This window comes from Musca autumnalis, unplaced genomic scaffold, assembly GCF_047663935.1.
Source record: "Musca autumnalis isolate F117 unplaced genomic scaffold, ASM4766393v1 scaffold_5, whole genome shotgun sequence".
Taxonomy (NCBI): Eukaryota; Metazoa; Arthropoda; class Insecta; order Diptera; family Muscidae; genus Musca; species Musca autumnalis.
In genome coordinates, this window is record NW_027412088.1 from 158,791,909 (window position 1) to 158,816,557 (window position 24,649).

General features: G+C 36.7%; 1 protein-coding gene across 4 annotated transcripts in view; it reads right to left on the reverse strand.

Annotated features, from left to right (window-relative positions):
- sona (sol narae metalloprotease) overlaps window positions 1-24,649 on the reverse strand; it is a 265,415-nt gene that overhangs the window by 32,833 nt on the left and 207,933 nt on the right. For all 4 annotated transcript variants that reach the window (XM_073955851.1, XM_073955848.1, XM_073955846.1 and 1 more), the window contains 2 exons: window positions 15,556-15,815; window positions 15,023-15,127 (listed from right to left, as the gene is read on the reverse strand). In XM_073955851.1, the coding sequence (XP_073811952.1) occupies window positions 15,023-15,127; window positions 15,556-15,815 (365 nt within the window). The remainder of the gene's footprint in view (window positions 1-15,022; window positions 15,128-15,555; window positions 15,816-24,649) is intronic.

Consider the following 24,649-nt stretch of genomic DNA (forward strand, 5'->3'; position numbering starts at 1 on the left):
TTTAGAAATGCATCGTTGATTCAGAAGTGGCACCTTGGGACACTCAAGACTTTTTGGGAAGTTTTGAAAAAGAATGGGAAGAAGGAAATTATCCAGAAAATTAGGATCAATTGATTGAGACTGGCACAATGTTTTGAGTGCATTTAAAATTGTATTTTTTACAGTAACAGAGGATGAGAAAAAAAATATAAATGAACGCTAAACAAACATTTAAGTCCTTCAGATGCAATTATCAATCGACAAAGATTAATATATTATTGTGAATATAAGACTGATCGCCTTCTTTAATAGCATGATGTTCTGTGTGCATTTGAATGGGTCCTTTCTACAAAAATAGAGGAGGAGAAAGAGAACAAATATAAATTGAAAGCAAAACAAATGTTTAAAACCCTAGACTGCCTTAATTCAAATTAATTCGTACATTATCCACATTCTTAATGCACAAAATCAAACTGAATTTAAAGGGCATTTAGGTACTTCAATATGGCAATACCGCAGAAGAGAGTCCATATTCATATGAGGGAGAGAGCATATTCATGCTCTGAGACACAAGGAAAAGAAAAAATACAGTGCAAACAACAACAAAACAGCAATCAGCTGTTTCCTAAATGCAGACACTGTCGTCTGTCAGGCTAAAATTAAATGCACATCTTAATGCAAATTAACGCTGCTGTATGTCTAGGGTATAAGTCCGCCAGAGACAGTCAAAGGCCAACCTATTATATTGAGCAAATATAAACGTTCAAAATCAGAGCAATACCGCTAGAGCAGATGTTACAAATCCGACGTTGAGACAGATAACCTTATTCCAACGTCCGAAACTAGGAAATACTTCATAAGTATTTTTTACAGTAACAGAGAATGAGGAGAGAGAAAAAACAAAAATTTTAAGACAAACAAATGTTTATCTCCGTCAGACACAATCATCAAAGGAGAAAGGTCAAGTTATTAAAAATATTGAAAAATCCGTATTTGTTTCAAAGATCAGCTGCTTGTCCTCCGAATACATTATTCGATATGTCAGAAATTTGTATGAAGTGGCAGGTCGTGATTCTCAAGATTTCTATGGAAGCTATGAAGAATGACCAACATTTAGAGCATTGATGCTCAAAATAAAAAAGAGTAAAGTAGTGAGAGAATCACAAGAAAGTTTGTATCAGCATTCAGTGGTTGCTAGACCTGTGACCAGTAAACATGTGGCGGGTGTGTGCGGTTTTGTTCAGTGTCCCCACTAAAATTATGCGTATATCCATGCACATGTTTACTTGTCGGCTGCTCAACGACGACTGCTTGTTATTCTCACATACGTTAACTTATATGGATGATCTTGGCTGATTTAGAGACATGTTTACGTCCATACATGGGAATCATCAAAGACTCACACCAGCGCAAAAACTTTAACTTTGCATAATAAGACAAAGGGTGAGATTGGTTGAATTGTGGATCGATATCCATTATCTGATCTAAATTTGTCATTAGCATGGGAAGCTTTGAAGATTATTTTCAATCTTTCGCCATTAAAATTTGAATCGAATTAAGATAGTAAAGCATCTACGACTGTTTAGCAATTCCATAATATAAATGTAGAACAATGGGATCCAATTTTAATATATTTGTTTTCAATTAAACTTCCGCTGGAAATATTGACCCTTTGTGAACAATCGCTCGAATCACATTTAGAGCTACTTAAATGGTTAAAAATTGAAGATTTGGGTGTCACCGTCGTGCAATGGTATGTACACTCGCCATGCACGCAGAACGTCGTGGGTTCGATTGCCCGGCTAGGTAACATCAAATTTTCAACGGTGGAAAAATACCCCTCAGTAATGTTAGCGGTATTTCCTGAGTATTTCAGCCATGTAAAACGTCTCTACAAGTGGTGTCTTAGGACACGCCGTTCGGACTAATATGAATCGGGGTGCACACATTGATATGAGAGAATTCTTCCTTGTCCCACCTGGGATGTTTGTGGAACAATTATATTATATATTATGTCCAATAAAGCTTCCGGTTGAAACTTTAACCCTTTGAGAATGATCGCTCGAATCACAATCAGAACTAACCAAATGGTCACAAATGGCTTGAAAATCAGTCATCGAATTCTTGATTAATAGATTGATTGTCTTAGAAGTGAAGCAGCCGTACAACTTGAATCAGAAGCAGCAACTTTGTCGTAAAAAATTAAAGACAGATAAACCAAAGCTTCCGGTTGAAACATTGACCCTTTGCAAACAATCGCTCGAATCACATTCAGAACTACTAGATGGAAGATTTTCTGATCGAACATCGAATTCTTCAGCGAATATATCGTTTTAGAAATGAAGCAGCTTCACCTGTAATCAATAATGAGAATTCAGCGCATCAAATTCACAAACTATCAATTCAATCTGTTATTCTTGAAGCAGAAGCAGCAACATTGCGGCGAAAATCAGTAATAGGCAAAGTAGGTTTCATTTAAACCTCAAGCACTAGTCTTTCATTAGCAAAACGTAAGTATCGCCTGCATATTTGTCGTCTTTGTACAACAATAAATGTCGGCTCTAAACCGACTCTGTAGATTTATAACTCCTACATGGACTTGTATCGGAAACTTTGTTGTGCCACCGAATATCTGAAGGGTTATGCAAATCTCAACAGCGGTGATGGGTAAACTCTCTGAAATTTGATCAATAGCCTAGGTCTAGAAATGTCGCTGCTTCCTATAGTGTCAGGATTGATCCTGACCCTATAGGAATGGAAAGAGCTGCACTATCCCGACCGTAGTTGGTCCAAACTACTCTGGTTTATTATGACAGTTGGCATTCTTCAGCTGCTATAAATGGTATGTACTTCAAGGATCGCATTCACAGATAGATATTTAGGCCTCTGTGTCAAGGTTATTCCATCCAATAGAGGTTCTCCCTCCTGACATGCCTGGGTGTGTATTCGCACGGTTACACTCGAGCAATTACTGCAAACATAAGCATACTATTGTGTTGCCGTACAGGAAGAATCTTAGTCTTCTAGGGCGGATGGTCCACTGATGATATGAGGAGGCCCCCCTGTTGCATTTCTCAGATTGGATTGAATGTTTCTTCATCTCGTCGGACGTATATTCGCATACCACAATGGCGCCGAATAGATTACCACTGACCAGTTTAACGCGTTATATGTGAACAAGAGGGTTTCTTTATCTACGGAGCTTCGATTTTTTGTTCCTAAATTCCACGCAATAGACATACTTTAAGATCCAGTAGACTTTACCGTATTTTTCTTAAGAACAAGATCAGGATCACCGATTTCGGCTATGATAATCGCTGATTTTGATACAGGTTTTTTGTTATCTTTAAATTTGTCAACTATCTTTGTTGACATAACAAATCAATGAAAGTATTTGTCAAGAATTTTGTTGTTATCGAGGTGATCAGTAGCCCAAGCATTCACTCAGACATTCTTTCATTTAATTTCGAATAGGTAATGGAAACAAAAATTGCAAATAGCTGTTAACTCATGTTACCACCGTCTAAATTATTTGATTTCTTGTTTTGCTTTAAGAAGGGAAGTTGTTATGGAGTCAGCAAATAAACCCATTTGATACAATTGTGACCCTATATACATATTTGTTGTTATTGCTCTTTCTATTGGGCTACCGCCAGCAGACTTTTGTCAACTTCAGCACAAATGGTGGCAGTGGGTGTAGTTTAGTCAATTGCTATGAATGTCTCTGTCCGTTTTTTCTATGTTTGGCTGGTCTATTTCTCAAGTGTGGGTGGTCAATTCAGACACAAAGGAACAAAAAAAAAATATACCAAAAATGACAATCAAAGACACAGACATTACAATAATTGTTTTAAATGTCTTTTGCAGTGCAAAATAAAAGCGAAAGTCCAAAATGGTCGATGACTTAGGAAAACTGTAGGAACAAAATATAACAACGAGACATATTTACCGCCTTTGTTGAATTACAAACATATTTACCTAGTACCTACCTAACTAACAATGTTCCTAAAAGATTGGTAACTAAAAACTCTGAAATGCAAATACTGCTGCCATGCTTCCACAAATATATATGTATGTATATATGTAATTTTTCCGCATTAGATATCATTTTACCCAGAAACCGTATCGACCTACCAAAGCACCAAGCCAACCGACCAACCTACCACTCAAATGAAATGCGACAATCAGACATGCCGAATTGAAATTGAAGCGGTTTTTTGTTACTTTTTGGAAAATGCCAAAAAACCCCAACACAGCACGAATTGTCAATTGCTTAATACCAGCACCACCACCTTATAATATGTTTGGCAAATATTGGCCTGTTCATTTGCTTCCTTCTAACTAACCATTGATTGCTCTCACAGCGTGGGTTAATTTTTAATTCTAAGTCTGATTTTAAATATTAGAGGTTTTTTCTATTCCTCTTATACTAAATCATATTCGTCAACGAATCGGGCCTGCCTGGCAGCCAGTAGCTGGCTTAATATAATGTGAATAATAAGCCAGTTCATGACATGGTCTATAATGTTGCGGCCATAGTTTAGATTTAATGCGTTAAACCAGGATCATGCATAGCCCAACGAATGATTTTTCCTTTGAATCGTGAACTCGTGTTTTAATGTTTGCAAAAAAAAACAGTCTATTGCGTAAATTGAACTTTAATTTAATTGACAGTAGGATATTTGTAAAGAGATTTTCGTAGTAAGATTTATGAGCTTAAGAAACGCCAGCCTAGGAAAACTAATGTACGACATTTGCAGTTTGAAACAATGTAACATTGTTAATTACATTTGAACATAAAAGAGAAGGGAATAGGGAAGTGATAAAAAGAATCGAATAACTTGAATAAAATTGGAAAGCGAAATAGGTTTAAAGAACACTGGAAGCCGCTAAAAAATCCCGAATGACAGAATGTGGAAATTCAAATATTTATATACTACTGCTTTAGAGATCTGAATAATCTTCCTGATATTTGGGTAGCAGAATGGAGTTTGCAGGATGATCATCACTTCTGCTCCCGGCTTTTTAAATTTCCAAATTTCCCAGTAAAGACGACGGGACTAACAAATGAGGGTGATGAGCGTCACTGAACCCACCCTAATGACCGCAGAGTCAGGGAACTGACAGTAGCAGTCAACAGGTTGGCCGGCATAAACTGTAAAACCGGCAACGATTACGTCGCTTTCGAAATGGAAGATAATACGTCAGACTTTGGGTTACGTTAACTGTATCGAAAAGATGCACAAATATTTTTTAAAGTGATAAGGCGAAGAGAAATGTATTTAGTAGCTTAGGGTCTATTTCGGCCGAGAAGGTACCACGACAGTATAAGAAGGATGATGTTGCAAATGCCTTCCATAATGCTAAATCATCCAAAACGTTTGGCCCAGACACAATTTCCCTTTTGATGCTGATACAGCCAGGGTTCGAATATCTTGCTAAAGTCCTTAGCTTGTCACTTGCCACTTTCACAGTTCACGAAGTGTGGAAAGATGCAGAGTCGTCCTTCTACGGAAGCTAGGCAAGGATGCCAGTAAAGGTGAATCATACATACAAAATTCACTTCTGTCACCAGCAGCAAAGACCCTTAGAGGCTTTACTAGAAATAGGTATCCAGTTGCAGTTTACCAGCATAGTTATCGCAAGCATCCATCTTCACACATATCATTCGAGGTCTGTCCCAGAACAGTACTGGCCTGTCAAAAGCCCCTGAATACCGCCAACTAGAGCATTTTGTTTGAGGAAATCCAACAAACCACTCTCCGGCCTATGTAGTTTGAAGTGCGTAGAATTCAAGAACCTGATGTCGAAGTCATGTATGGCGAAGCAGTGATATCTCCGAGACTGTTGCACTTCTACGTTTTTTTTTTTTGTATTCCATTTCCTTCCGAAGGCAACGAGATTATTAATTGGGAGAATGATTGGCTTGGAGTGGAGTCCCATCTTTTATGACATACGTGAAAGGTTAAACTCCAAATTAATGGATCTTTCCACCTTCTTTCACGAGCGGAATATTCAAATATCTGCAATCCTACACACAGACTGAGGAGATAAAAATGCCACTAAATGTCTGGGTTCAACGGTAGAACAAATGCGACCACTAACTATACCAATATATTTTTGTCGTCAAAGCATGCCACAACAATTTTTGACAAGCCAGGAAGAGAATTAAAGGTCTTGAAGTTTCTATGCAGCAGCACACAATATGTTTTCGATGCAGTACATGTTTGGGCGCTACCATGGGAGTGATATTCCTGCAAATTATATAAGGATAAGTTCTCCCAATCAGGCGTGTCAGGAATTATCTTCATAATCTGAGAGAGACTCAAGATCAACAAGCCTATCCGGTTGGATAGGATTTAGATTATGACATCATCTATAATCGTGTGAGTACATCGCAATTCAATCGCAGGTCAAAAAAGAATGTTTGTTGACATAGGTGTCATTGTGGGAGTTATCCTTATTAAAATTATATGAGGATTCATGATATGATAGAGACCCAAGATCAACAAAACTTTCATGCCCTCCTCGCATCATCACCCTTCAATTGCAGCTCATGAAATAAACTCAGCTCGGCTATACAGCGCCAGTGTGCTACGCAGAGGAATAGTATTTAGATCTGTCATAATTACCGGCTTGATTGCTACAAAAGTTCCAAAGTCCTCAACAGATTATTAATCAGGACTGACTAGCATTCACATAGATGCAGTCGCTGATGCCATAATCCGCAATCGTGTGAATGTCGTCCTCGAAGTAAATCACCCACAAATCGCAACTGAAGCTACCGTAGTTTTGCATCAAATGAGTTCTGGATCGTGCGGTGAAAAACAACAGAAGATAGCCAACATCTGCCCAGCATGCGGTACAGATGCTACATATGTATATTCAGGTACTACATATTTTTAACTGACTCCAGAAGCTTTGTGGTTGTAGCTCATAAAAGCAGCCATATTCCTAGAAGTGAAGAGAGAATCAGATTCAAGGACAGATTCAGAAATTTTGTGGTCACAGCTTGTGGAATTAATCACATTCCTTGAAGTGGAAAATGAATCGGATTCAACGTCACGAGTTGGAAATCAGTATTCGATCACTACATGCCTTGCTTTTCATTATATGGACACCCTTATTTGCTCCTTAGGGATACAGTAGAGGCTACAACTCCCGGCCAAACTTACTCTAGTAGCTTTATGGTCGCAGCTTGTGGAACTCATCACATTCCTAGAAGTGGAGAAAGAATCAGATTCAACGTCGCGGGTCAAAAATCAGGATTCCATCACTAAATGTCTTTCTTTTCATTATATGGACACCTTTATTTGCAGCTTAGGGATACAGAAGAGGCTACAGCTCCCAGCCAAACTTATTGAACTTAATCCAGAAGTTTTGTGGTTGAAACTCATGGAAGCAGACACACTCCTAGAAGTGGAACATAGAATCAGATTCGACATAAGATTCAGAAACTTTTATGGTCGCAGCTCGTGGAATTAGCCACATTTCTAGAAGGGAAATAGAATCTGATTCAACGTCGGGGGTGTAAAGTGAGGGTTCGATTACTAATTGTCTTACTTTTCGTTATATGAACCATTTTAATTGCTGCTTAAGAATAAAGAAGAGCTATCGCTCTCAACCAAACTTACTCCAGATGCTTTGTAGTTGCAGCTCATGAAAGCAGCCACATTCCCAAAAGTGGATTCGATCACTAAATATCTTGCTTTTCATCATATGAATCACTTTATTTACCTCTTAGAATACAGAGAAGGCTGCAACACCCAGCCAAAATTTACTCAACATCCTCCAGAAAATGTTTGGTTACAGATCATGAAAGCAGATTCCCAGAAGTGTAGATAAAATCAGATTCAACTTTGGGTTTGGAAAATCATTATTCAATCACTAAAGGTCTTGCTTTACATTTTATCAGCGTACGAAAAAAAATTTTATGAAACGTTTGCAAATGTTTCGTTTCGTATTTTCCATGAGAACAAAAAAAAAACGAAACATAGCCCAAGTTAACCGAACTTGCTGTTTAGTTTCGTTTTCTTTACATTCGTGAGTGCAAACAAAACGAAAAATTAAAAGTTCTCAACTTCACAACAACTCATAGAAAACGAAACCGTACAATACACACTGCAAACGTTTGGTGGTTGATTGAAACATCCACCGCAGTATATTCCAAGTATGTGATGCTAGCGGTTAGGGTTGTTAAGCAATCAAATGAGTGTGTGTCTGAAGGTGTCATTGATCATTTCGCTCAGCGAACGTTTGCAAACGATTCTCTTTCTTTCGTTCGGAAATGAAACAACTCGGAACAGCATAACCGAAGTACATTTCAGCAATCGTACGGTTTTGTTCTTCTTCAGTTGAAAAGTTTGTGGTTTTGTTTTGAGAACGAAACGATTCAGGAAAAATTAAAAGTTTGTGACTTTGTGTGAATGGTGGAAGTTGTCGCACTCCGAGAAGTGGACAAATAATCAGATTCATCGTCGCTTTTCGAAAATCGGGTTTTGATTAGCAAATGACTTGCTTTTCATTATATGAACCGCTTTATTTGTTGCTAACAAATTGAAAAGAGCATACAAGAATTCCCAGCTAATGGTCTGTTTCTTTAAGACGATTCGAATTCAAATTTGTTCGAATTACTACCAAATTCATGTTATTGTAGATAATTTTTGTTTGATCGAAAACAAAAATGAATAAAATATTTTTCACAAAACTGAAGTTTGGTTGTAGTTCGAACGAATTCGGTCATAAGAATAGATCCCTGTTTAGCTAAAATCTTCATGACTATAGTTCAGGGCTCTTAAAAAGTATTTAAACATAATATCGCTTTAACTATAATTTATCTATCTAAGGCACAAATCTGCCATAAAATACTACAGACGCACAATATGAAACTGTGGGAGAGAAGTTCTCATTTTGCGGTTAGTATTTACCGAGTTATGTGGTTATGTTGTCATATTACGAAGTGCGAATAAAATCATTATAACCCATAATTATCATTTGTTTTCTAATTCTTGTAAATTGTCATGTGGAGTAATGTTTTGAAGATTGATAGCTTAGCAATTTATCATGAAAAATTGCATAAATCGAAACAGGTTACGATTCGCACATACAAACATAAATAAAAGCAACAAACAGTGAACATAGATCAAGTTGCTCCATTAACATATTTAATTAATTTCTTTGCATACAAATTGTCAATAAACGCAACATTTTTCAATATTAACGAACGCAAACACTTGCCAGGAATTACTACCCATGCTGGGAGATAATTACAGGAAGCCAGCCACATTAATGTGATATGTACATAAGGGGAGACACAACAACAGCTGTCACCTGTCAATATCCTATAAATGACATTAATTTCATAAGATTTGCATATAATCCGCAAACATTCAATTAATTAACGGCATTCTTTGGAATTATGTATGCATGCACACATTATGAAATCCCAACAATATTAACTCCCCCTACAAAAAAAAAGAGCAAACAACAGATTATGTATTTGACCCACTAACATTTTGGCTAAACTAAATTCGAGCAGTTTCATTCATACATTTCCGAACACTCCTTTCATAGATCACTTTAGCACTTAGTTATGACCAACAAAAACGACCGGTTTCCTTTCTAAACACCACTTTACCATTGAACGGAGTGCTCAAATACATGTAATTCCAATATTTATTTTCCGCTTAACATGAATTCCGGGCTGGGGAGGTGTTGTTTGGTTCTTTATTAACACCAATTCAAGCAAGAAGTCTTAGACAAAAATTAAACAAAAACCAACATGAATTGATTTTAGGCAAAAAAAAAATCGCATTCGCATTGGAATCATTGCCGCCGAAATCATTACATGTTTTGAAAAATTGCCAACTTCCTTAAGGTGTTGCCGGTTGTTGTAGAACCGTAACAGAAAATATTACTATGTCCACAGATTCATGATAACAAAATTTAAAATACAATTTAATTAAAAGCGAAATGTGTTTTAGGTTTTCGCACAAGATTTATAATCAGCGTGTTTGTTGGTTATTTGACGTATGTTCTTTTTTTTGCTTAATTCTTAAGCTGTCAATTTCAAAACGCACTGTTTTCTAGGTGAAGATTGAGATTAGAGAGCGGTAGAGTTCTCCATTAGTCTGCAGACAAGATTAGAATGGTTTTTATAGATAAAAAAGTGTATAGCTTGAATTAAAATCATTCACTATTCAGCTCGAAGGACCAAATATAATAGTAAACCTTGAATTATTATTAATATCGACATAGTTTTTAAGGACTGTTTATGGAGCAATCATGTAGGTTGTTTCCATTACGCAATCACTAATTTGATAAACTTGAATTCCTATTCAAAAATGACACAAGACAGCGTGCACACATCTGCACAGCACATGTTTCTGTCCGCACAATGCACTGCATATTTTCAACTCACAGACAAACTTACTTAAGGAGCTTTGTGGTCGCAGCTCGTAAAAGAAGGCACATTCCTAAAAATGGATATAGAATCCGATTCAACCTCGCGGGTGGAAAATAAGGATGCGATCACCAAATGTCTTGCTTTCCATTATTTGAACCGCTTTATTTGCTGCTTAGGTATGCAGAAGAGGCTACAACTATCAGCTAAACTTACTCAAATTACTCCAGAAGCCTTTTGTTGACAGCTCGTGGAATTAGTCACATTTCTAGAAGCACTTAGAGATAGAATCAGATTCAATGCCAGATTCATAAGCTTTGTGGTCAAAGATCGTCGAACTAATCACATTTCTAGAAATGGAGATAAAATCAGATTCAACGTCGCGGGTAGAAAATCATGATTCGATCACAAAATGTCTTGCTTTCCAATTCCAATTTATTAGCTGCTTAGAGATGTAGAAGAGGCTGCAGCTCCCAGTTAAATCGAATTAACATACTCCAAAAGCTTCGTGGAAGTAGTCACATTCCCAGAAGTAGAAATAGAATCAGATTCACCGTCTCGGATGGAATGTCATGATTCAATTACTAATTTTTTTGCTTTTCATTATACGAATCTCTCTCAGGCAACAAACAACAAAGAGGAAATAACCTTTGTTACACATTTGAAGTCTTGAAAGGCTTTCAATTTTTCGCCCAGCCGTAGTTTCTACTAAAGAATAATTTTGGTATGAAGAGTTCTAAAGGCCTAGTTATGTATCTAGGCTGGCTTTATTGCTCTGCTTCATTTCTAATAAAATAATAAAAAAGAAAAGGACAACCTAGTTCGAAATTGACTAGGCCTTGTTTATTGTTTTATCAGAAATGAAGCGGAGCAAGAAAGACAGCCACTTATGTACCTAGGCCTTAAAGTAGAAAACACATCCAACGTTTGAGTAAAGTTTTGCGTCAGAGGAAGAAAGACCACGGCATATGCTTTTCTTGTGTATTTTATGTGTGGTAAAAGAATAAGAGAGAAAGGGTAACCTAGTCCGAACTTGGTACGACCTTTTTCTGCTCTTTTGTAGAAATCACTTAAGCAAGAGTCTTATGCTGCTCACTTACCGAGGCTTTACAGTTTCAAAAGAAGGAAACCAAGTTTTTGGAATGCCAAAAGAAGGAATTCAAAAACCAAGTGGCCGAAATCGAAACCAACTTAAAGCAAATTCACTCAACGCCTCAAAGAATATCCCCCTCGATGAACCGTTCAACAGCAATGATGCAGAAATAGAAGGTTGACGTTCTTATATGCAGATAGAATAAGCCGCGGAATGAAGATTGTGCAATCTGGAAGATGAAGCCTGCAGACAAAAGAGGTAGGAAATCTCCCAAAATAAAAACTGGAAGTTGTGCGAAGTGGAGTCTTGATATCACTGCTTGTTTCGATGTAGTCCATACAGAGTTATGAAAAATTCGTTCCATTCTTAATATTTTATAAGTAGAGATTTCTACAAGCAAGTGAGTTTTTATATCCCTGCAACCAGCGACATTATTATAGGTGTGTTGTGGATGCAAAATATACTGCACCTTAGACGCCCGCTCTTTTGTCAAAATTATTAGTGAATGCCTAAAAAATGTAGTGCAGCGCCATTTCTACTAGTGATTAAATGCATCCGTGGATGTTAAGACCTTCTTGCACAGAGAAGGTCGAGAGTTTGACTTTCCGGCATGACAACGTGAAAATTTTCAGCAGACTGATATTTTTCTATAAGAAATATATTCGCAAAGGCAAAGAAAGAAACTCACTTAACATATCTTCGGCAACGACAGTTGACATTTTCCAGAAAGAACAACATTTCACAGACCACCGAGGTTGACATTTTCTTATAACATATCGTCTACCACTCAGTATTTTCCTATCTATATCTATAAAATTTTCTAGTGATGAGTGACTTGCTGAATGATTAATCATCAACGCCTAGTATGCTACGATCTTGATCAAGAATGTTCACTTTTGAATCAAAGGTGCTAGATAGACTGACTGATTTAGTCATTAGCGACAGAGAATGGCTTTGCAAGTGGGAACGATTCTATTTTCGTATAGAAAAAATATCTACAGCCACTGAGCATGATATATCCGCAACGGCTAAAGAAGAAACTCACTCAAAATATTTTCGGCAACTGAAGATGACATTTTCCTGAAAGAAAATGTGCCCAGTCACTGATGGTGACATTTTCTAATTAAAAAATAACGTTCACCACTGAGCATTGTTTTATTTATATCTATAAAAATTCTCTTATGATGAGTGACGCACTGACTTATTGATCATCAACGCGCAGGAAGCCGGTGTCTTGAAATTTCTCAACAGGATAAGGAGCGAAGTTGCTAGGTAGGCTAGGTTAGTCATTAGCCACATAGACTGACATTTCCTAGTGGGAAAAATACCATTTTCCTATAGGGAAATTTTTCCACTGTAACTGAGGTTGATATATCCGAAACGACTAATATGAACTTCACTTAAAATATTTTCAGTAACTCAAATTTGCATTTTATAGACATTTTGTCATCCACTGAGCCTTTTCCTGTCTATATCTATAAAATTCTAAGGTGATGATCATCAAAGTCCCGGAAGAAGGGAACATGAAAATTGTCAAGAGTCTCGCTTTTTGGTGCCAAGCTACTAAATGAGGCTTTTTTCAGAAATTCATTTGGAAAGGAACGATATGGCAACAAATTATTTCTATCATTGAAATTCGTTGCTGATAAGTGACTTAGTAACTCACCAACTATCAATTTACAACGAAAGACTGAAGCTAGGATATTGAAATTAATCTTAAAGGCCACTAATACCTCGGAGCCACTGGTTGTTCGCATATTTGAGATGAAAAGAGCGCGAAATGGTCAAAATTAATTTTTTATAAATGGTGCCTCGCTAAGTAAAAATGAAGGTCCCCGAAAATCGATTGAAGCTGTAACCTTAAAATTTTTTATGAGTGTCGTCGTTTTTGTGATGCTGATAGATAAGACTGTTTTGGTAGAAAAAAATTCTTATTACTGATCTATAAGTACATTACTAGACCCATAATTGCATATATTGCCGATATGGCAAGTGAAAAAAATCAGACAATGGGGGACAATTCTTCACTTGTCTTGTATGACCCCAGTTAAACGAGAATGGTGGGTCTGTCTCACAACTTCCAACACCCATTTCTACAGGATAGGCGGGTTGCTAGTCAGAAATACTTCGCACTTGCTAGAAAATGCGTTATACTCAATGAACGCAAACAAACGAAACGATTCCCGTATCGATCACACAAAGTCACACACTTTTCAGTTTCTCTGAATCGTTTCATTCTCAAAACAAAATCACTAACTTTTCAACTGAAGAAGAACAAAACTGTACGATAGCTGAAATGTACTTCGGCTATGCTGTTCCGAGTTGTTTCATTCACGAACGAAATGAAATTGATCGTTTGTAAACGTTTGGCACATTTAGACACACACACACAACCCAATAAGCTAACATCAACATACTTGGAGCATACTGCGGTTAGATGTTTCAATCAAACACCAAACGTTTGCAGTGTGTGTTGTATTGTTTCGTTTTTTTACGAGTTGTTGTTAAGGTGAGACCTTTCGTTTTTCGATTTGTTCGCACTCACGAATGTGAACAAAGTGAAACTAAACAGTGAGTTTGGTCAACTTGGGTTACGTTTCGTTTTGTTCCTATCGGGAATACGAAACTAAACGATTGCAAATGTTTCATAAAGTTTATTTAGGTGCGCTGATTATAATTCAGCAATGGTGTGAATAGGATATGCGGGTTGCTAATTTCGAAATGCATTGAATTTGCTAAAAAAGGCGTATTATTCGAACAATGGCCTTGTGGCTTATAGTCTTGAGCAGGTTACAAGTGTTGAACACCTAACTGAGTTCAACATTCAAGTACTTAACAGCTGTATGCGGCACATTTTGTACCTATTATAAATATAAATTTGGAAAAATAGAAAAATGCTAAGTAATTTAAAAACTATTTTTAAATGCTGAATCTATAAAATTCTTTGGAGATGAGGGTATCACTCACTGACTCTTATTAACGCCCAGGGAAACAGTTTACATGATGGACACTATTGCTAGATAAGACTGGATTTTTTCAACAAATTTCTTTGGTGATGAGTGACCACTGACTGATTTATAATCAACTTCCAGGAAAAAACGGATGAAGTTACGATTATTAAATGATCATGAGCGCAACTGTTGTTGCGAAGGTGCTAGAGAAGACTAGATTTTGGGAAATTTATACTGTTAGGGTAGAAAATGGGCAAAAATATCTATGGGTTTGGGTCTGAAAATGTTATTAACTTCCGTTTTTTATAAGCAACCATTTTCGATAACAAATTAGGGGGCACTTGTTTTTGGTAGGAATAGTTTCTCCAGCCACGAATGATGATTTCTCCTTTGGAAAACAATATCCTCAGCCTCTGAGGATTTTTTTTTCATAGAATGATATCGTCAGTTGTTTTTTTTTTTCTTTCCGAAATTTGCTGTGTCTATTTTTGTTAGGAAGGTTTGATTTCAGCCTTAAAAATTAAATTTATCTTACAAATTGTGCTCCACGCAGTACTTATCTAGTATTTTATTTTCATCTTGTCTTTTTGTACTTACCCTTGAAATAATAATGCCAGCAATGCTAACACGAATTTTCGGCTCCTTTAGCAGACGATATCTCAAATCAACACCATTCCAGAAGGCAATAAAATAACGTTTCACCTAGAAAACAAAAAAACAATTTAAAACAAAAATAACAGATTATCAATTATAAGGAATCTAGAATTTTATTGGCGGCATAACATTAAAACTAGAAATATAGAATAATTTCACACACACCCACAAATGACACATGAAGAGGTATACATATAATTAATGCCCTTTGCAATAACAATGATAAATATCAATTTGCCCATGATTTAATATTCATGAAATGTTCTTAAATAATTTGTGATGTTGTATAGGAAATAAAATTTGTTGTTACTTCTACCAAAAAAAAGAACAACGACATATTTTTTGCGAGAATTTTATGATGATGTAGAAAATTTAATGGAGAAGAAGAAGGTGTGTTTAAGGCTTGGGTGGGTCTCATTTAACAATTAATATTTTTTGTTTTTAATTTTATAAAAATAATTTTGGAATGTGTTTACCTGTAAATTATCACCACCATGTAGACGATATCCATCGTAATCAACAATAACTAATACTTCAGGATAAATCATATAGGGTGCACCCCGTTTGGCCCGTTTATGTGTTGAATGTTCATCAAAGTTAACACCATCTTCAGCTTCAAGTTCTTCTTGTTCCTTTTCTATGTCGGCCAGTGTATTAAAATGTGCTGAACGCTTTTGTCGTTCTTGTAATTTTTCCAACTTTTCATGGGTTGCCATATCATCGGGTTCCATATAGGCTGTAAAGAGGGGGGAAATGTCGGGAGAAATTAGAAAAAATCGAATATAAAAATTAAAAATAAAATATCATGTCTCAGATTTTTAAATAATATAATCATTCTAAATACACAGAAAAAAAATTTACTGAGATTAAAAAAAACAATTTTGGCGAGTTGTTTTTATTGTCTAACAACAACTACCACCAACAACACCACCCCAACCAAACCAGAGACAAATTTTGCTGCTTTTTATTAATGCTTTTATTATGTATTATTGTAATTTACCGTTTCTTCTAATGATTTTCACTGAGTTGTTATCGTCTTATGAGCATAGAAGAACAATACGAACCATATGTACCATATATTAGAGCAAAGCGAAAAAAGCAATCAACGAGCTGATTGAGAGAGATTACGAAAAAAATATTGAGGAGTTTATAAGTCCCAAGATTTATGCCCAACCATTCCAGATATAACCTTGCGGGAGATCTGGAGAGCCCAATTTACTGACGGCGAAATGAAATCATTAAGAATTTCATCAACAAGGAGGTATCGATTTGCAGAACGATTTCCAACGAATTTGCTGACCTGATTCCAGGTCTGAGAATTTTATAATTATAACGGATGTCATGCCATGTACAAAGAAAAAAATATGTCTGCCATAATGATTCTTACTATATTTAATTGTGTTTTTGTGACAGATGCGTCTGTTGGACATGTGGCTACGGGAAGTGGAGTGACTTTGCTTTGCGGCCTCTAAGGCTTTGAGCTTTTTAGTTGCTGATCGTCATACAATTGTGAGTCGAGTATGGATGTATGTCATGTGGTCTGGACCCCGGGCATAGTGGCATCAAATTCAACGATGAAGTTGAGTACCTGATGAAGCAAGCGGAAGAAGGGGCGTTTTAACAGATTGAGAATGGAATAAAGACTAATTTTAATATCAAATCTTCTTCAACATTCGGAGAACTTTATTCGATGGAAAAGCGCTGAAGATGGTTATGACAACTGCTTCATATTTGTAGACAGCCTTTCGGCCTGTCTAAGAGAGTCGCGTCTGGAGCTGTGTCAAGTGTTCCTTTGCGAAGCAAGCGATAAAGGTTATTACAACCGTGGGCTTTAATCTTTAAACCCGTGGTCCGTGTGGTCCTTGGCGAAGCAAGCGATAGAGGTGATTACCACCGTGGGCTTTAATCTCTAAACCCGCTGAGGTGTTTAAACAAATTGAAAATAAAATAAAGATCCGATGGAATCAGGGGTATCGATTATAGTGAAAATAATTGCCAAAACTATCCTCAAACTCACCAAAGATCGCCAGGATTCGGGTTCCTGAAGAGTGTGCTCATGTCATAATCATATAAATACCGTTAATTTAATTACCGAGAAAAGTGTTGAATTCAATTTTGAGCTGCATTGATTTTGAAAAGGCTGTCGACAGCGTTAACCGTGACTGCATTTGGAATTCCTTGAACAAAAGAGGTAGTAAGCCGAAGCTAATTAGTCTCTTTAAGGAGATTTAAAAAAAGCGCAAAACTTTATGTTTTTCGTAAAACGGATGTGTGATGCTAATGCAAATTATACATTTGTTTACATAGACAATTCTCTTCAAACATCAACCCAACCCACTGACTAATTGTGACTTGGTGTTCTGTGTTCACGCAAATGATGCTGTGGCAACTGATCATAGGCTGCATAATTATAATCCGTTGCATGGAAGTAATACTTTGGGAATAGGGCCTGCGTTGTTATGGCGGACTAGGTAGTATGGTTGGCAGCGGACGAGCCCATATAGATCAACGGTGGAGCCCACGTGCTTCCAAAAGGTTTACGCTCTTGCTTATACGTTTTCTGAGTGCCAAGTTCTCTATGGTCTTCCGTGAGCTTATAAGCAAAGAAGAAATTATGAAAAATTTTGTCGTCAAAACATGAATGAAAGAACCACAAGAAATTTTAGGCGGGAAAGAAGAAAACCATCTTTAACTTTTCAAGATGTGAGTGGAGTAAGACAAGGCTGAGCTTTTTTATTCTTGCTCGTTATAGAGGACGTTATATTTAGAAGCTTGTATGAACGAAAATGTATACAATGGGGAATAGATAAATTACTTGACCTATGCATATGACAAATACTTGGGTATTAAAACTAATATCGAACAACAGCTACACACAGATGGCCAAAACTAAGCCTCAGTAGATCTATTCTGTTATCTTGGAAGCTTGGTGGATCTAGATGATGACACGGAAATAAATTTTAAGTTTTCCTAAAGGTGCAGAATTCGAAATGCTAAACCTGGCTAAATCAACCTCCAATTTTACGTTGGGCGCCATTTAATCAGTACACAGATTTGCAACTAAATTAAATCCTCCTGTCCACCTGATTGTTTTAATGTTTTAGGGTATCCTCGTTTGACCTTGACTAATTTAATTCCAATTTTGGGCCACTTAATACAAATTTAAATATGTGTTCAATTTTCCAACAATTTTTCATGTATCAAAGGTCAAGCAGTCAAAGATCGTAGAGACACACTCGGAACGAACAATAAAAGAGTTCCATGAAATGAATCCAAAAGCACCTACTCGAATTTTACGTATATTTTGAAAACGTGCAATATCGAATGCAGAGCTCCTACGCCGAGCTAATCGACGTGATGACAACAATATTACAAAGCAGACATTTGGTTGGAATTCATTTGCTAAAAAGGATGACGTGTTGGAAGACTTAGGAAAATCTGGAGACGTACGTGTACATACCTCCAAACCGAGTGGGATGGCTAACAGGTTAGCAAGCATTCTTCAAAGAAATACGCGATAGCATCTAAAGATTATCCACAATTTTCTATATGTAGATTCCTTAGATTCCTGTAGATTACTCTATCATATACTTCTGTAAACAGTAACAATCAAGCACTCCATTTTAGAATAATAACCACAATTTTCCCCCATGCACTGCCCCATTGTGTTCTACCATCATTCACATGTAATCCATGAAATTATTAAACAATTATTGTAATTAATTTGTTTTGCCAAAAAATCGGTAGCACCTAATTAAATATATATTCCAATGCATTAAACTGTACAATTTACCCAACAAACCGAAATAAAATTCATAAATTATTATGTACGAAAATAAACAGACAAGCCTTCCTGTCAAAAAGAAGTTACTGTAAATACCAGACAGCAATAAATGAACATCTTTACCTCTAGAGAAACAAAAAACGCAAATAATAGCATTAAAACGAAACAACAGTACATGTTTTTATTAAAAGGAGATTGACCCGTCCGTACCCATTCAAGGTGGCTGTCGATATACGACATATTCAATCTTCACATTGGCGTCTCTTCTCCGTTTTTGTAATTTTAATTTTACAATAAAATTTTATTTAAAACACACAAAATTTATGTTAAAATTGCGTTCGTAAAGAGTAAATTTTTGGGGGCGACGTCGCATTGTTTTTGTGGTGTCTGTTCATCCATCGCTTTTGGTTGCGGCTAGTGGAATTTTTATTATGTTTTTGGCTTACAAGCTAAGAAGTAGACGTACAAGTGAAATCTAGAAAACAATTTACTTACGTAATCTTAACAGGAAACGTATGTGTGAGATTTTTATGGGGGAGAAGAATAGTAGGTCTGGTAATTCATTAAAACAAAAGAATTATGTTAAGTCACGTAAGTTTAAGGATGGGTTTTGAAAGATCAACTATCTCAAATGGTTTGTATAGAAATACGTTTGTTTGTAATGTTGCAAAAAATGCTTGCTTTGTGAGTGAGATAAAGTAATGTGGCCTTAGAATAGGTTCACAGAACTCATTTATCTTGTTTAGTATGGAATTGATCATTATTTTGATGTGGGAATGTGGTTAAATGTTCACTAGCTTTTCGTAAAAATAAAAAAATTTGTGTTCCTGAAAATTGTTGTTAGAATTCAGAAAATCGTTAAGGCCGAGACAAATTCGAACTAGGTTTCCCTTGCCTAGGAGCTATAATCTTCCACAAAGCAGTCAATCTGACGAAGCGGTTGGATATTCTAAAAGAGGAGTTGAACATTGAATGTTAAAAATTTATTAACAAGGTATTGCGGTAATTTTACAAAAGGGTTTCCATCTCCGGAATCGTAATTTATGAACCATACCAATTTGAGACATTTTTAGCGCTTTAAATTTCCCTCGCGTTGCATTAATTAGCCTTTGCTAAATTAAGATCTATTTTATATTGGGCGCCATTTAAGCAATCGATCAATTAGAATCTCGGTTTAAACTCTCTGTCGTTTCTCTTTTCTTTAATTTTTTTGATTTCCTCATAGGAATTTGGCTTTATTTAATTACTTGTTTTTCCAATCCAGTGTCCATTTGGTCTTGATATCAGTTAAATTTTTCAATGACCGTAGATGTAGATCATTTCCATGGAATCAGTAACGTTACAAAATTTTGACATCTCTCACGTTATTTGATACATAGACTAACCTTGTTTGGCACCGCAATTAGGGGATGCGAGCAACCCTTGATCATAATAAACGAACATTAAACCAGATTCTAAGAACTAAGACAAATCATTACATTGGAAGACTTTAACTGCAACTAACATCGTGATGTTTCGTGCAAGCCATCGCTTTCACCCATTTTGTCAATAACAAATACCAACTCTAAATTTTCAGATCGAATTAGGGATAGGTAAGTCGACTTTAGATTAATCGATTAATCGACTTTTTGCAGTCAAAAGTATAAAAATCGTAGTCGATTTTTGTGTGGAGGGAAAATCACATAATCGATTGTCTTGTGATCGATTTTCGAGTTTGCCCATAGATTGTTGACTTGGCGGTTTTACACTTTTGGTGGTTTTACACTTTTGGCGGTTTTACAGTTTCAAAAGGAAACTCGGAAGTCGACGAATAGTCGATTATAATCGATTTTTCTGCGGTTATGAATAAATTAATTTTAGACCAAAATCGAAAAGTCGAAGAATCGATTATTGCTTTCCATTACCTATCCCTAGATCGAATTCTTCGTTCAATTTGACATGATTTTCTTATATGTGTTAAGCTAGGGTCACATTAGGCAAATATTTGCTCTAGCGACCGGCAGTGTGCACTTACTGAGAGCAAATGAGCGTAAATAATGCATTGAAATTTATGCTCAATTGCTCTCAGTAAACACACACTCCCTGTCGCTGGAGCAAATATTTGCCTAGTGTGACCCTGGCTTGAGCGGTTCTCGCTGTGAAAATTGGGAAATATTTCCCCTGGAGAAATGTATCCCCTACTATGCGACAAGCGCCATTTAACCCACAGAACAGAGATTTTAACCCGGCAACCTAAGATCAATTTCAATGTTTTAAGTTTTTTTTTTGTGGTAAATATTAGAAAATGTTGTTCCCGCCCAGACTTGTCACTTTTCATACGTTGCTAATTATCACCCAATCAATTTGGGAATTTACTCACATCGAAAACTCCGTTCAATTTGAAATATTTCAATAATTTAAAAATACAGGCGTATTTTACATTTGGGGACATTTAATCATAACAAAAAAATTATATCCTCTACGAGTGTCACTAAAAAACCTTCTGACCTAGGCAACACGCAGTGTCGCCAGGCGTCATTTGGCATTTTTTTTTTGGAATGTTTGACAGTTTTTAGCCTAAGCGTACTCAGGACTCAGGTGAACATTTTCGTCCGATAATTTTTCACAACTTTCGACGTGGAGGATGATCACGGCAAGATCGATCAAATTAAATCTTTGTATGTCGATAAAGGACCATCCTATAGCTCTATGAAAAACTGGTTTAATGATTTCCATCGTGGCCGACACTCGCCAAAAAACGTAGTTTGTGAGGGTCGTCCAATAACGGTCGTTGTGCAAGACAAAATTAAGCCGTGCGTGAACGGATACTGCAAGAACGCCATGTTATGTACCGTGAGATAGAGGCATCTTTGGACATTTATATAATATAATTGTTCCACAAACATCCCAGACGGGACAGGGGAGACTTCTCTCATATCAATGAGTGCACCCCGATTCATATTAGCTCAATGACCTACTGTTTATCGCCGAGTCCGAACGGCGTGTCTTACGACACCACTTTATAGAGAAGTTTTACATGGCTGAAATACTCAGGAAATGTCGCCAACATCACTGAGGGGTATTTTGCCACCGTTGAAAATTTTGATGTTGCCTGGCCGGGGAATCGAACCCACGACCATCTGCGTGCAAGGCGGGTGTGCATACCATTGCACCACGGTGGCACCCGGATATTTATTCCACCAACTAAAATTTGATATTCCATGAACGCTTGGCGCCAAAAATAGGGGTTTTCTCGTCGGATCCCGTGTTGGTCAGTGCAAGAAATTTCAAAAAATACTCGGTGCTTTAAAGACGGTGCTTCAAAAGACTTTTATAAGGTGGATCCAGGTGACGAGTCATACAACTATGCGTACGAAACTATGCTGTAAAATCCTTCAAAAACTATGTTTTTGGGTGTCTCAATCAAGCCACTGTAAACAACCCAGCACATGGTCGTATGTCAAACAGTCCTGAGTACACTTAGGCTAAAAACAGTTAAACTTTCCAAAAAAAAATTTAAATGACGCCTGGCGACTCTGCGTGTTGCCTAGGCCAGAAGGTTTTTAGTGACCCACGTAGAACCTCATTTCAGTGCCCAAACTCTTGTTTTAGACATTGGAAATATCACATTAAAATTTTTTTAGCTTTTAGGAGAGACAGGAGGTGAAGGTGAAAAACTCAAAACATTTTCATGAAAATTTTCATTGTCTGGCACAAGACTAAGAGATTTGAATATGTTTTCGAAGTTACATGGTTGCCCATGACGAAGATTATGAAGGATTGGCACTAATTTCCAATAAAAAGAGCTTCCAACACCGAAACCTCAGATCGAAGCACACGATTGATTTGCCATTTTCCAACACTCTTGGGGTTTTCTGAAGGTGTTAAGTATTTATCTGTAGTGGAATTCTGTATCTCATTTTTGATATTTCGACAAAAATCGGTAAAATGAAAATGCTTACGATTTCGGTAGTTAACGAAATTTGTCGGTAAGTTAACACCAAATAAAGTTGTCCCTAAGTCCTACCGATATCAAGAGTACTGCCAACTTTAATTACAATTTTTCATTAATAGTTATGCGTTTTAGTTTTACCGATTTTTGTCGGTAACTCAATAACTCAATGAGTTGGGAGTCCCATATAACGTTGGGCGCCATTTAATCTATAGCAAAAGGTTCCAAGGCTCCCATAGATTAACTTTATAATAACAAATTAATAAATAAAATTGATCATATTAAAAAATCGTTGCTTCCTGTAGAATGCAGTGGTCTGATAAATATGAAATGTTTTCAAAGTTAGTACATGAAATGGAATTTACTTGTGAACATTTTCGTCCGATCATGTTTCACAAGTTTCGACGTGGATAATCACGGCAAGAGTGCATCGACCAAATTAAATATTTGTATGTCGATAAAGGTCCATACAATAGCACTATGAAAAACTGGTTGAATGAATTCAATTGTGGCACTCGACACCCACCAAAAAAAACGAATGTCGTAAAGGTAGTCCAAAAACGGCCGCTGTGCCAGAAAACAATTAAGCCGTGAACGGATAATGCAAGATTGCCATGTTATATAACTCCCGTGAGATAAAGGCATCCTTCGGCATTTATTCCAAGAACTAACATTGGGCATTTATTCCACCAACATTTGATATTGCATGAGCACATGGATTTTTCTCATTAGATCCGGCAAAATTGGGCAATCGCTCAAAAAAGGCTCTAATGGATTGGTGCAATGAAATTGTGAATATAAAGAATAGCGGTGCTTCAAATGACGTTTATAAGATCGTCACAGACGACGAATATTGGATCTATGCTTAGGAGCCCCAAATAAAACAGGAATCGACCGTTTAGGTCTTCGAAAGCGATCCAAATCCAACGAAAGTTGAGCCACCATCAACTTGTCAAAAAACTTTAGTAGACAATAATTGATGATCAAAAATCTTCTGAGATAGGAGATCAATTACTAATGACGTAGGAATAAAACTTACCATAGTATTTGTGAACATTGAAAATGGGATTACCAAGCAGGACCATAGTAGATGTTTGGAGTTTCAATTAACTGACATAATTTCGCATATGCATTTATCTAATGAAGTGCGATATATATACTAGTTCCCAAGCTTTGCCTTCGTCTGCCACTAAAACAACATTCAATACGCCTGAAGATCGGCTTAACCACCCGTGAAACGTAGCGTAATGGTTGATTGTGTGGGACTTCGGTAGACTCCTAATTTTTCAATGTATATAATAGGTCGAAAGAGAATTAATTAAATATCACTATAAATGACCTTCGCCTCAATAAGGCAAAAATAAAAAAAGAAAGTTGTTCATGTAAGAAGCACTTCGAAGCAAATGGTAGCCTGTTTCTTCGGCAAAACTGATCGTGTGACGTCTATACGGCTTGAGAAATGTAGGATGGTTAATTCTGTTTGCCAGAAGTCTCCTGAGAAATTGGAAAAGCGAACAAGATAACACGAATCATTCTGCATCATGACAATGCGAGCTTTTACACATTGATTCAAACCCGTGCCTGTTTGTCCGGACCAAATGGGGAATTGATGGGTCATCCGCCGTACAGCCCTGACTGGAGATGACTTCATGTGATTCCAGAATATAAAGAAAAAAGGCGTGGTGGACTATTTTAGTCACCAGAAGATGTTGAAGCGTTCAAAAACCATGATTTGGAGTTGTCTCAATCGGAGTAGAAAACGTGATTGAACAAATAGTTTGAGCACATGAAAAAGTATATAAATCATGCTGGAGACTACTTAAGAAAACGATAAAATAACTTTTGATGGTAAATA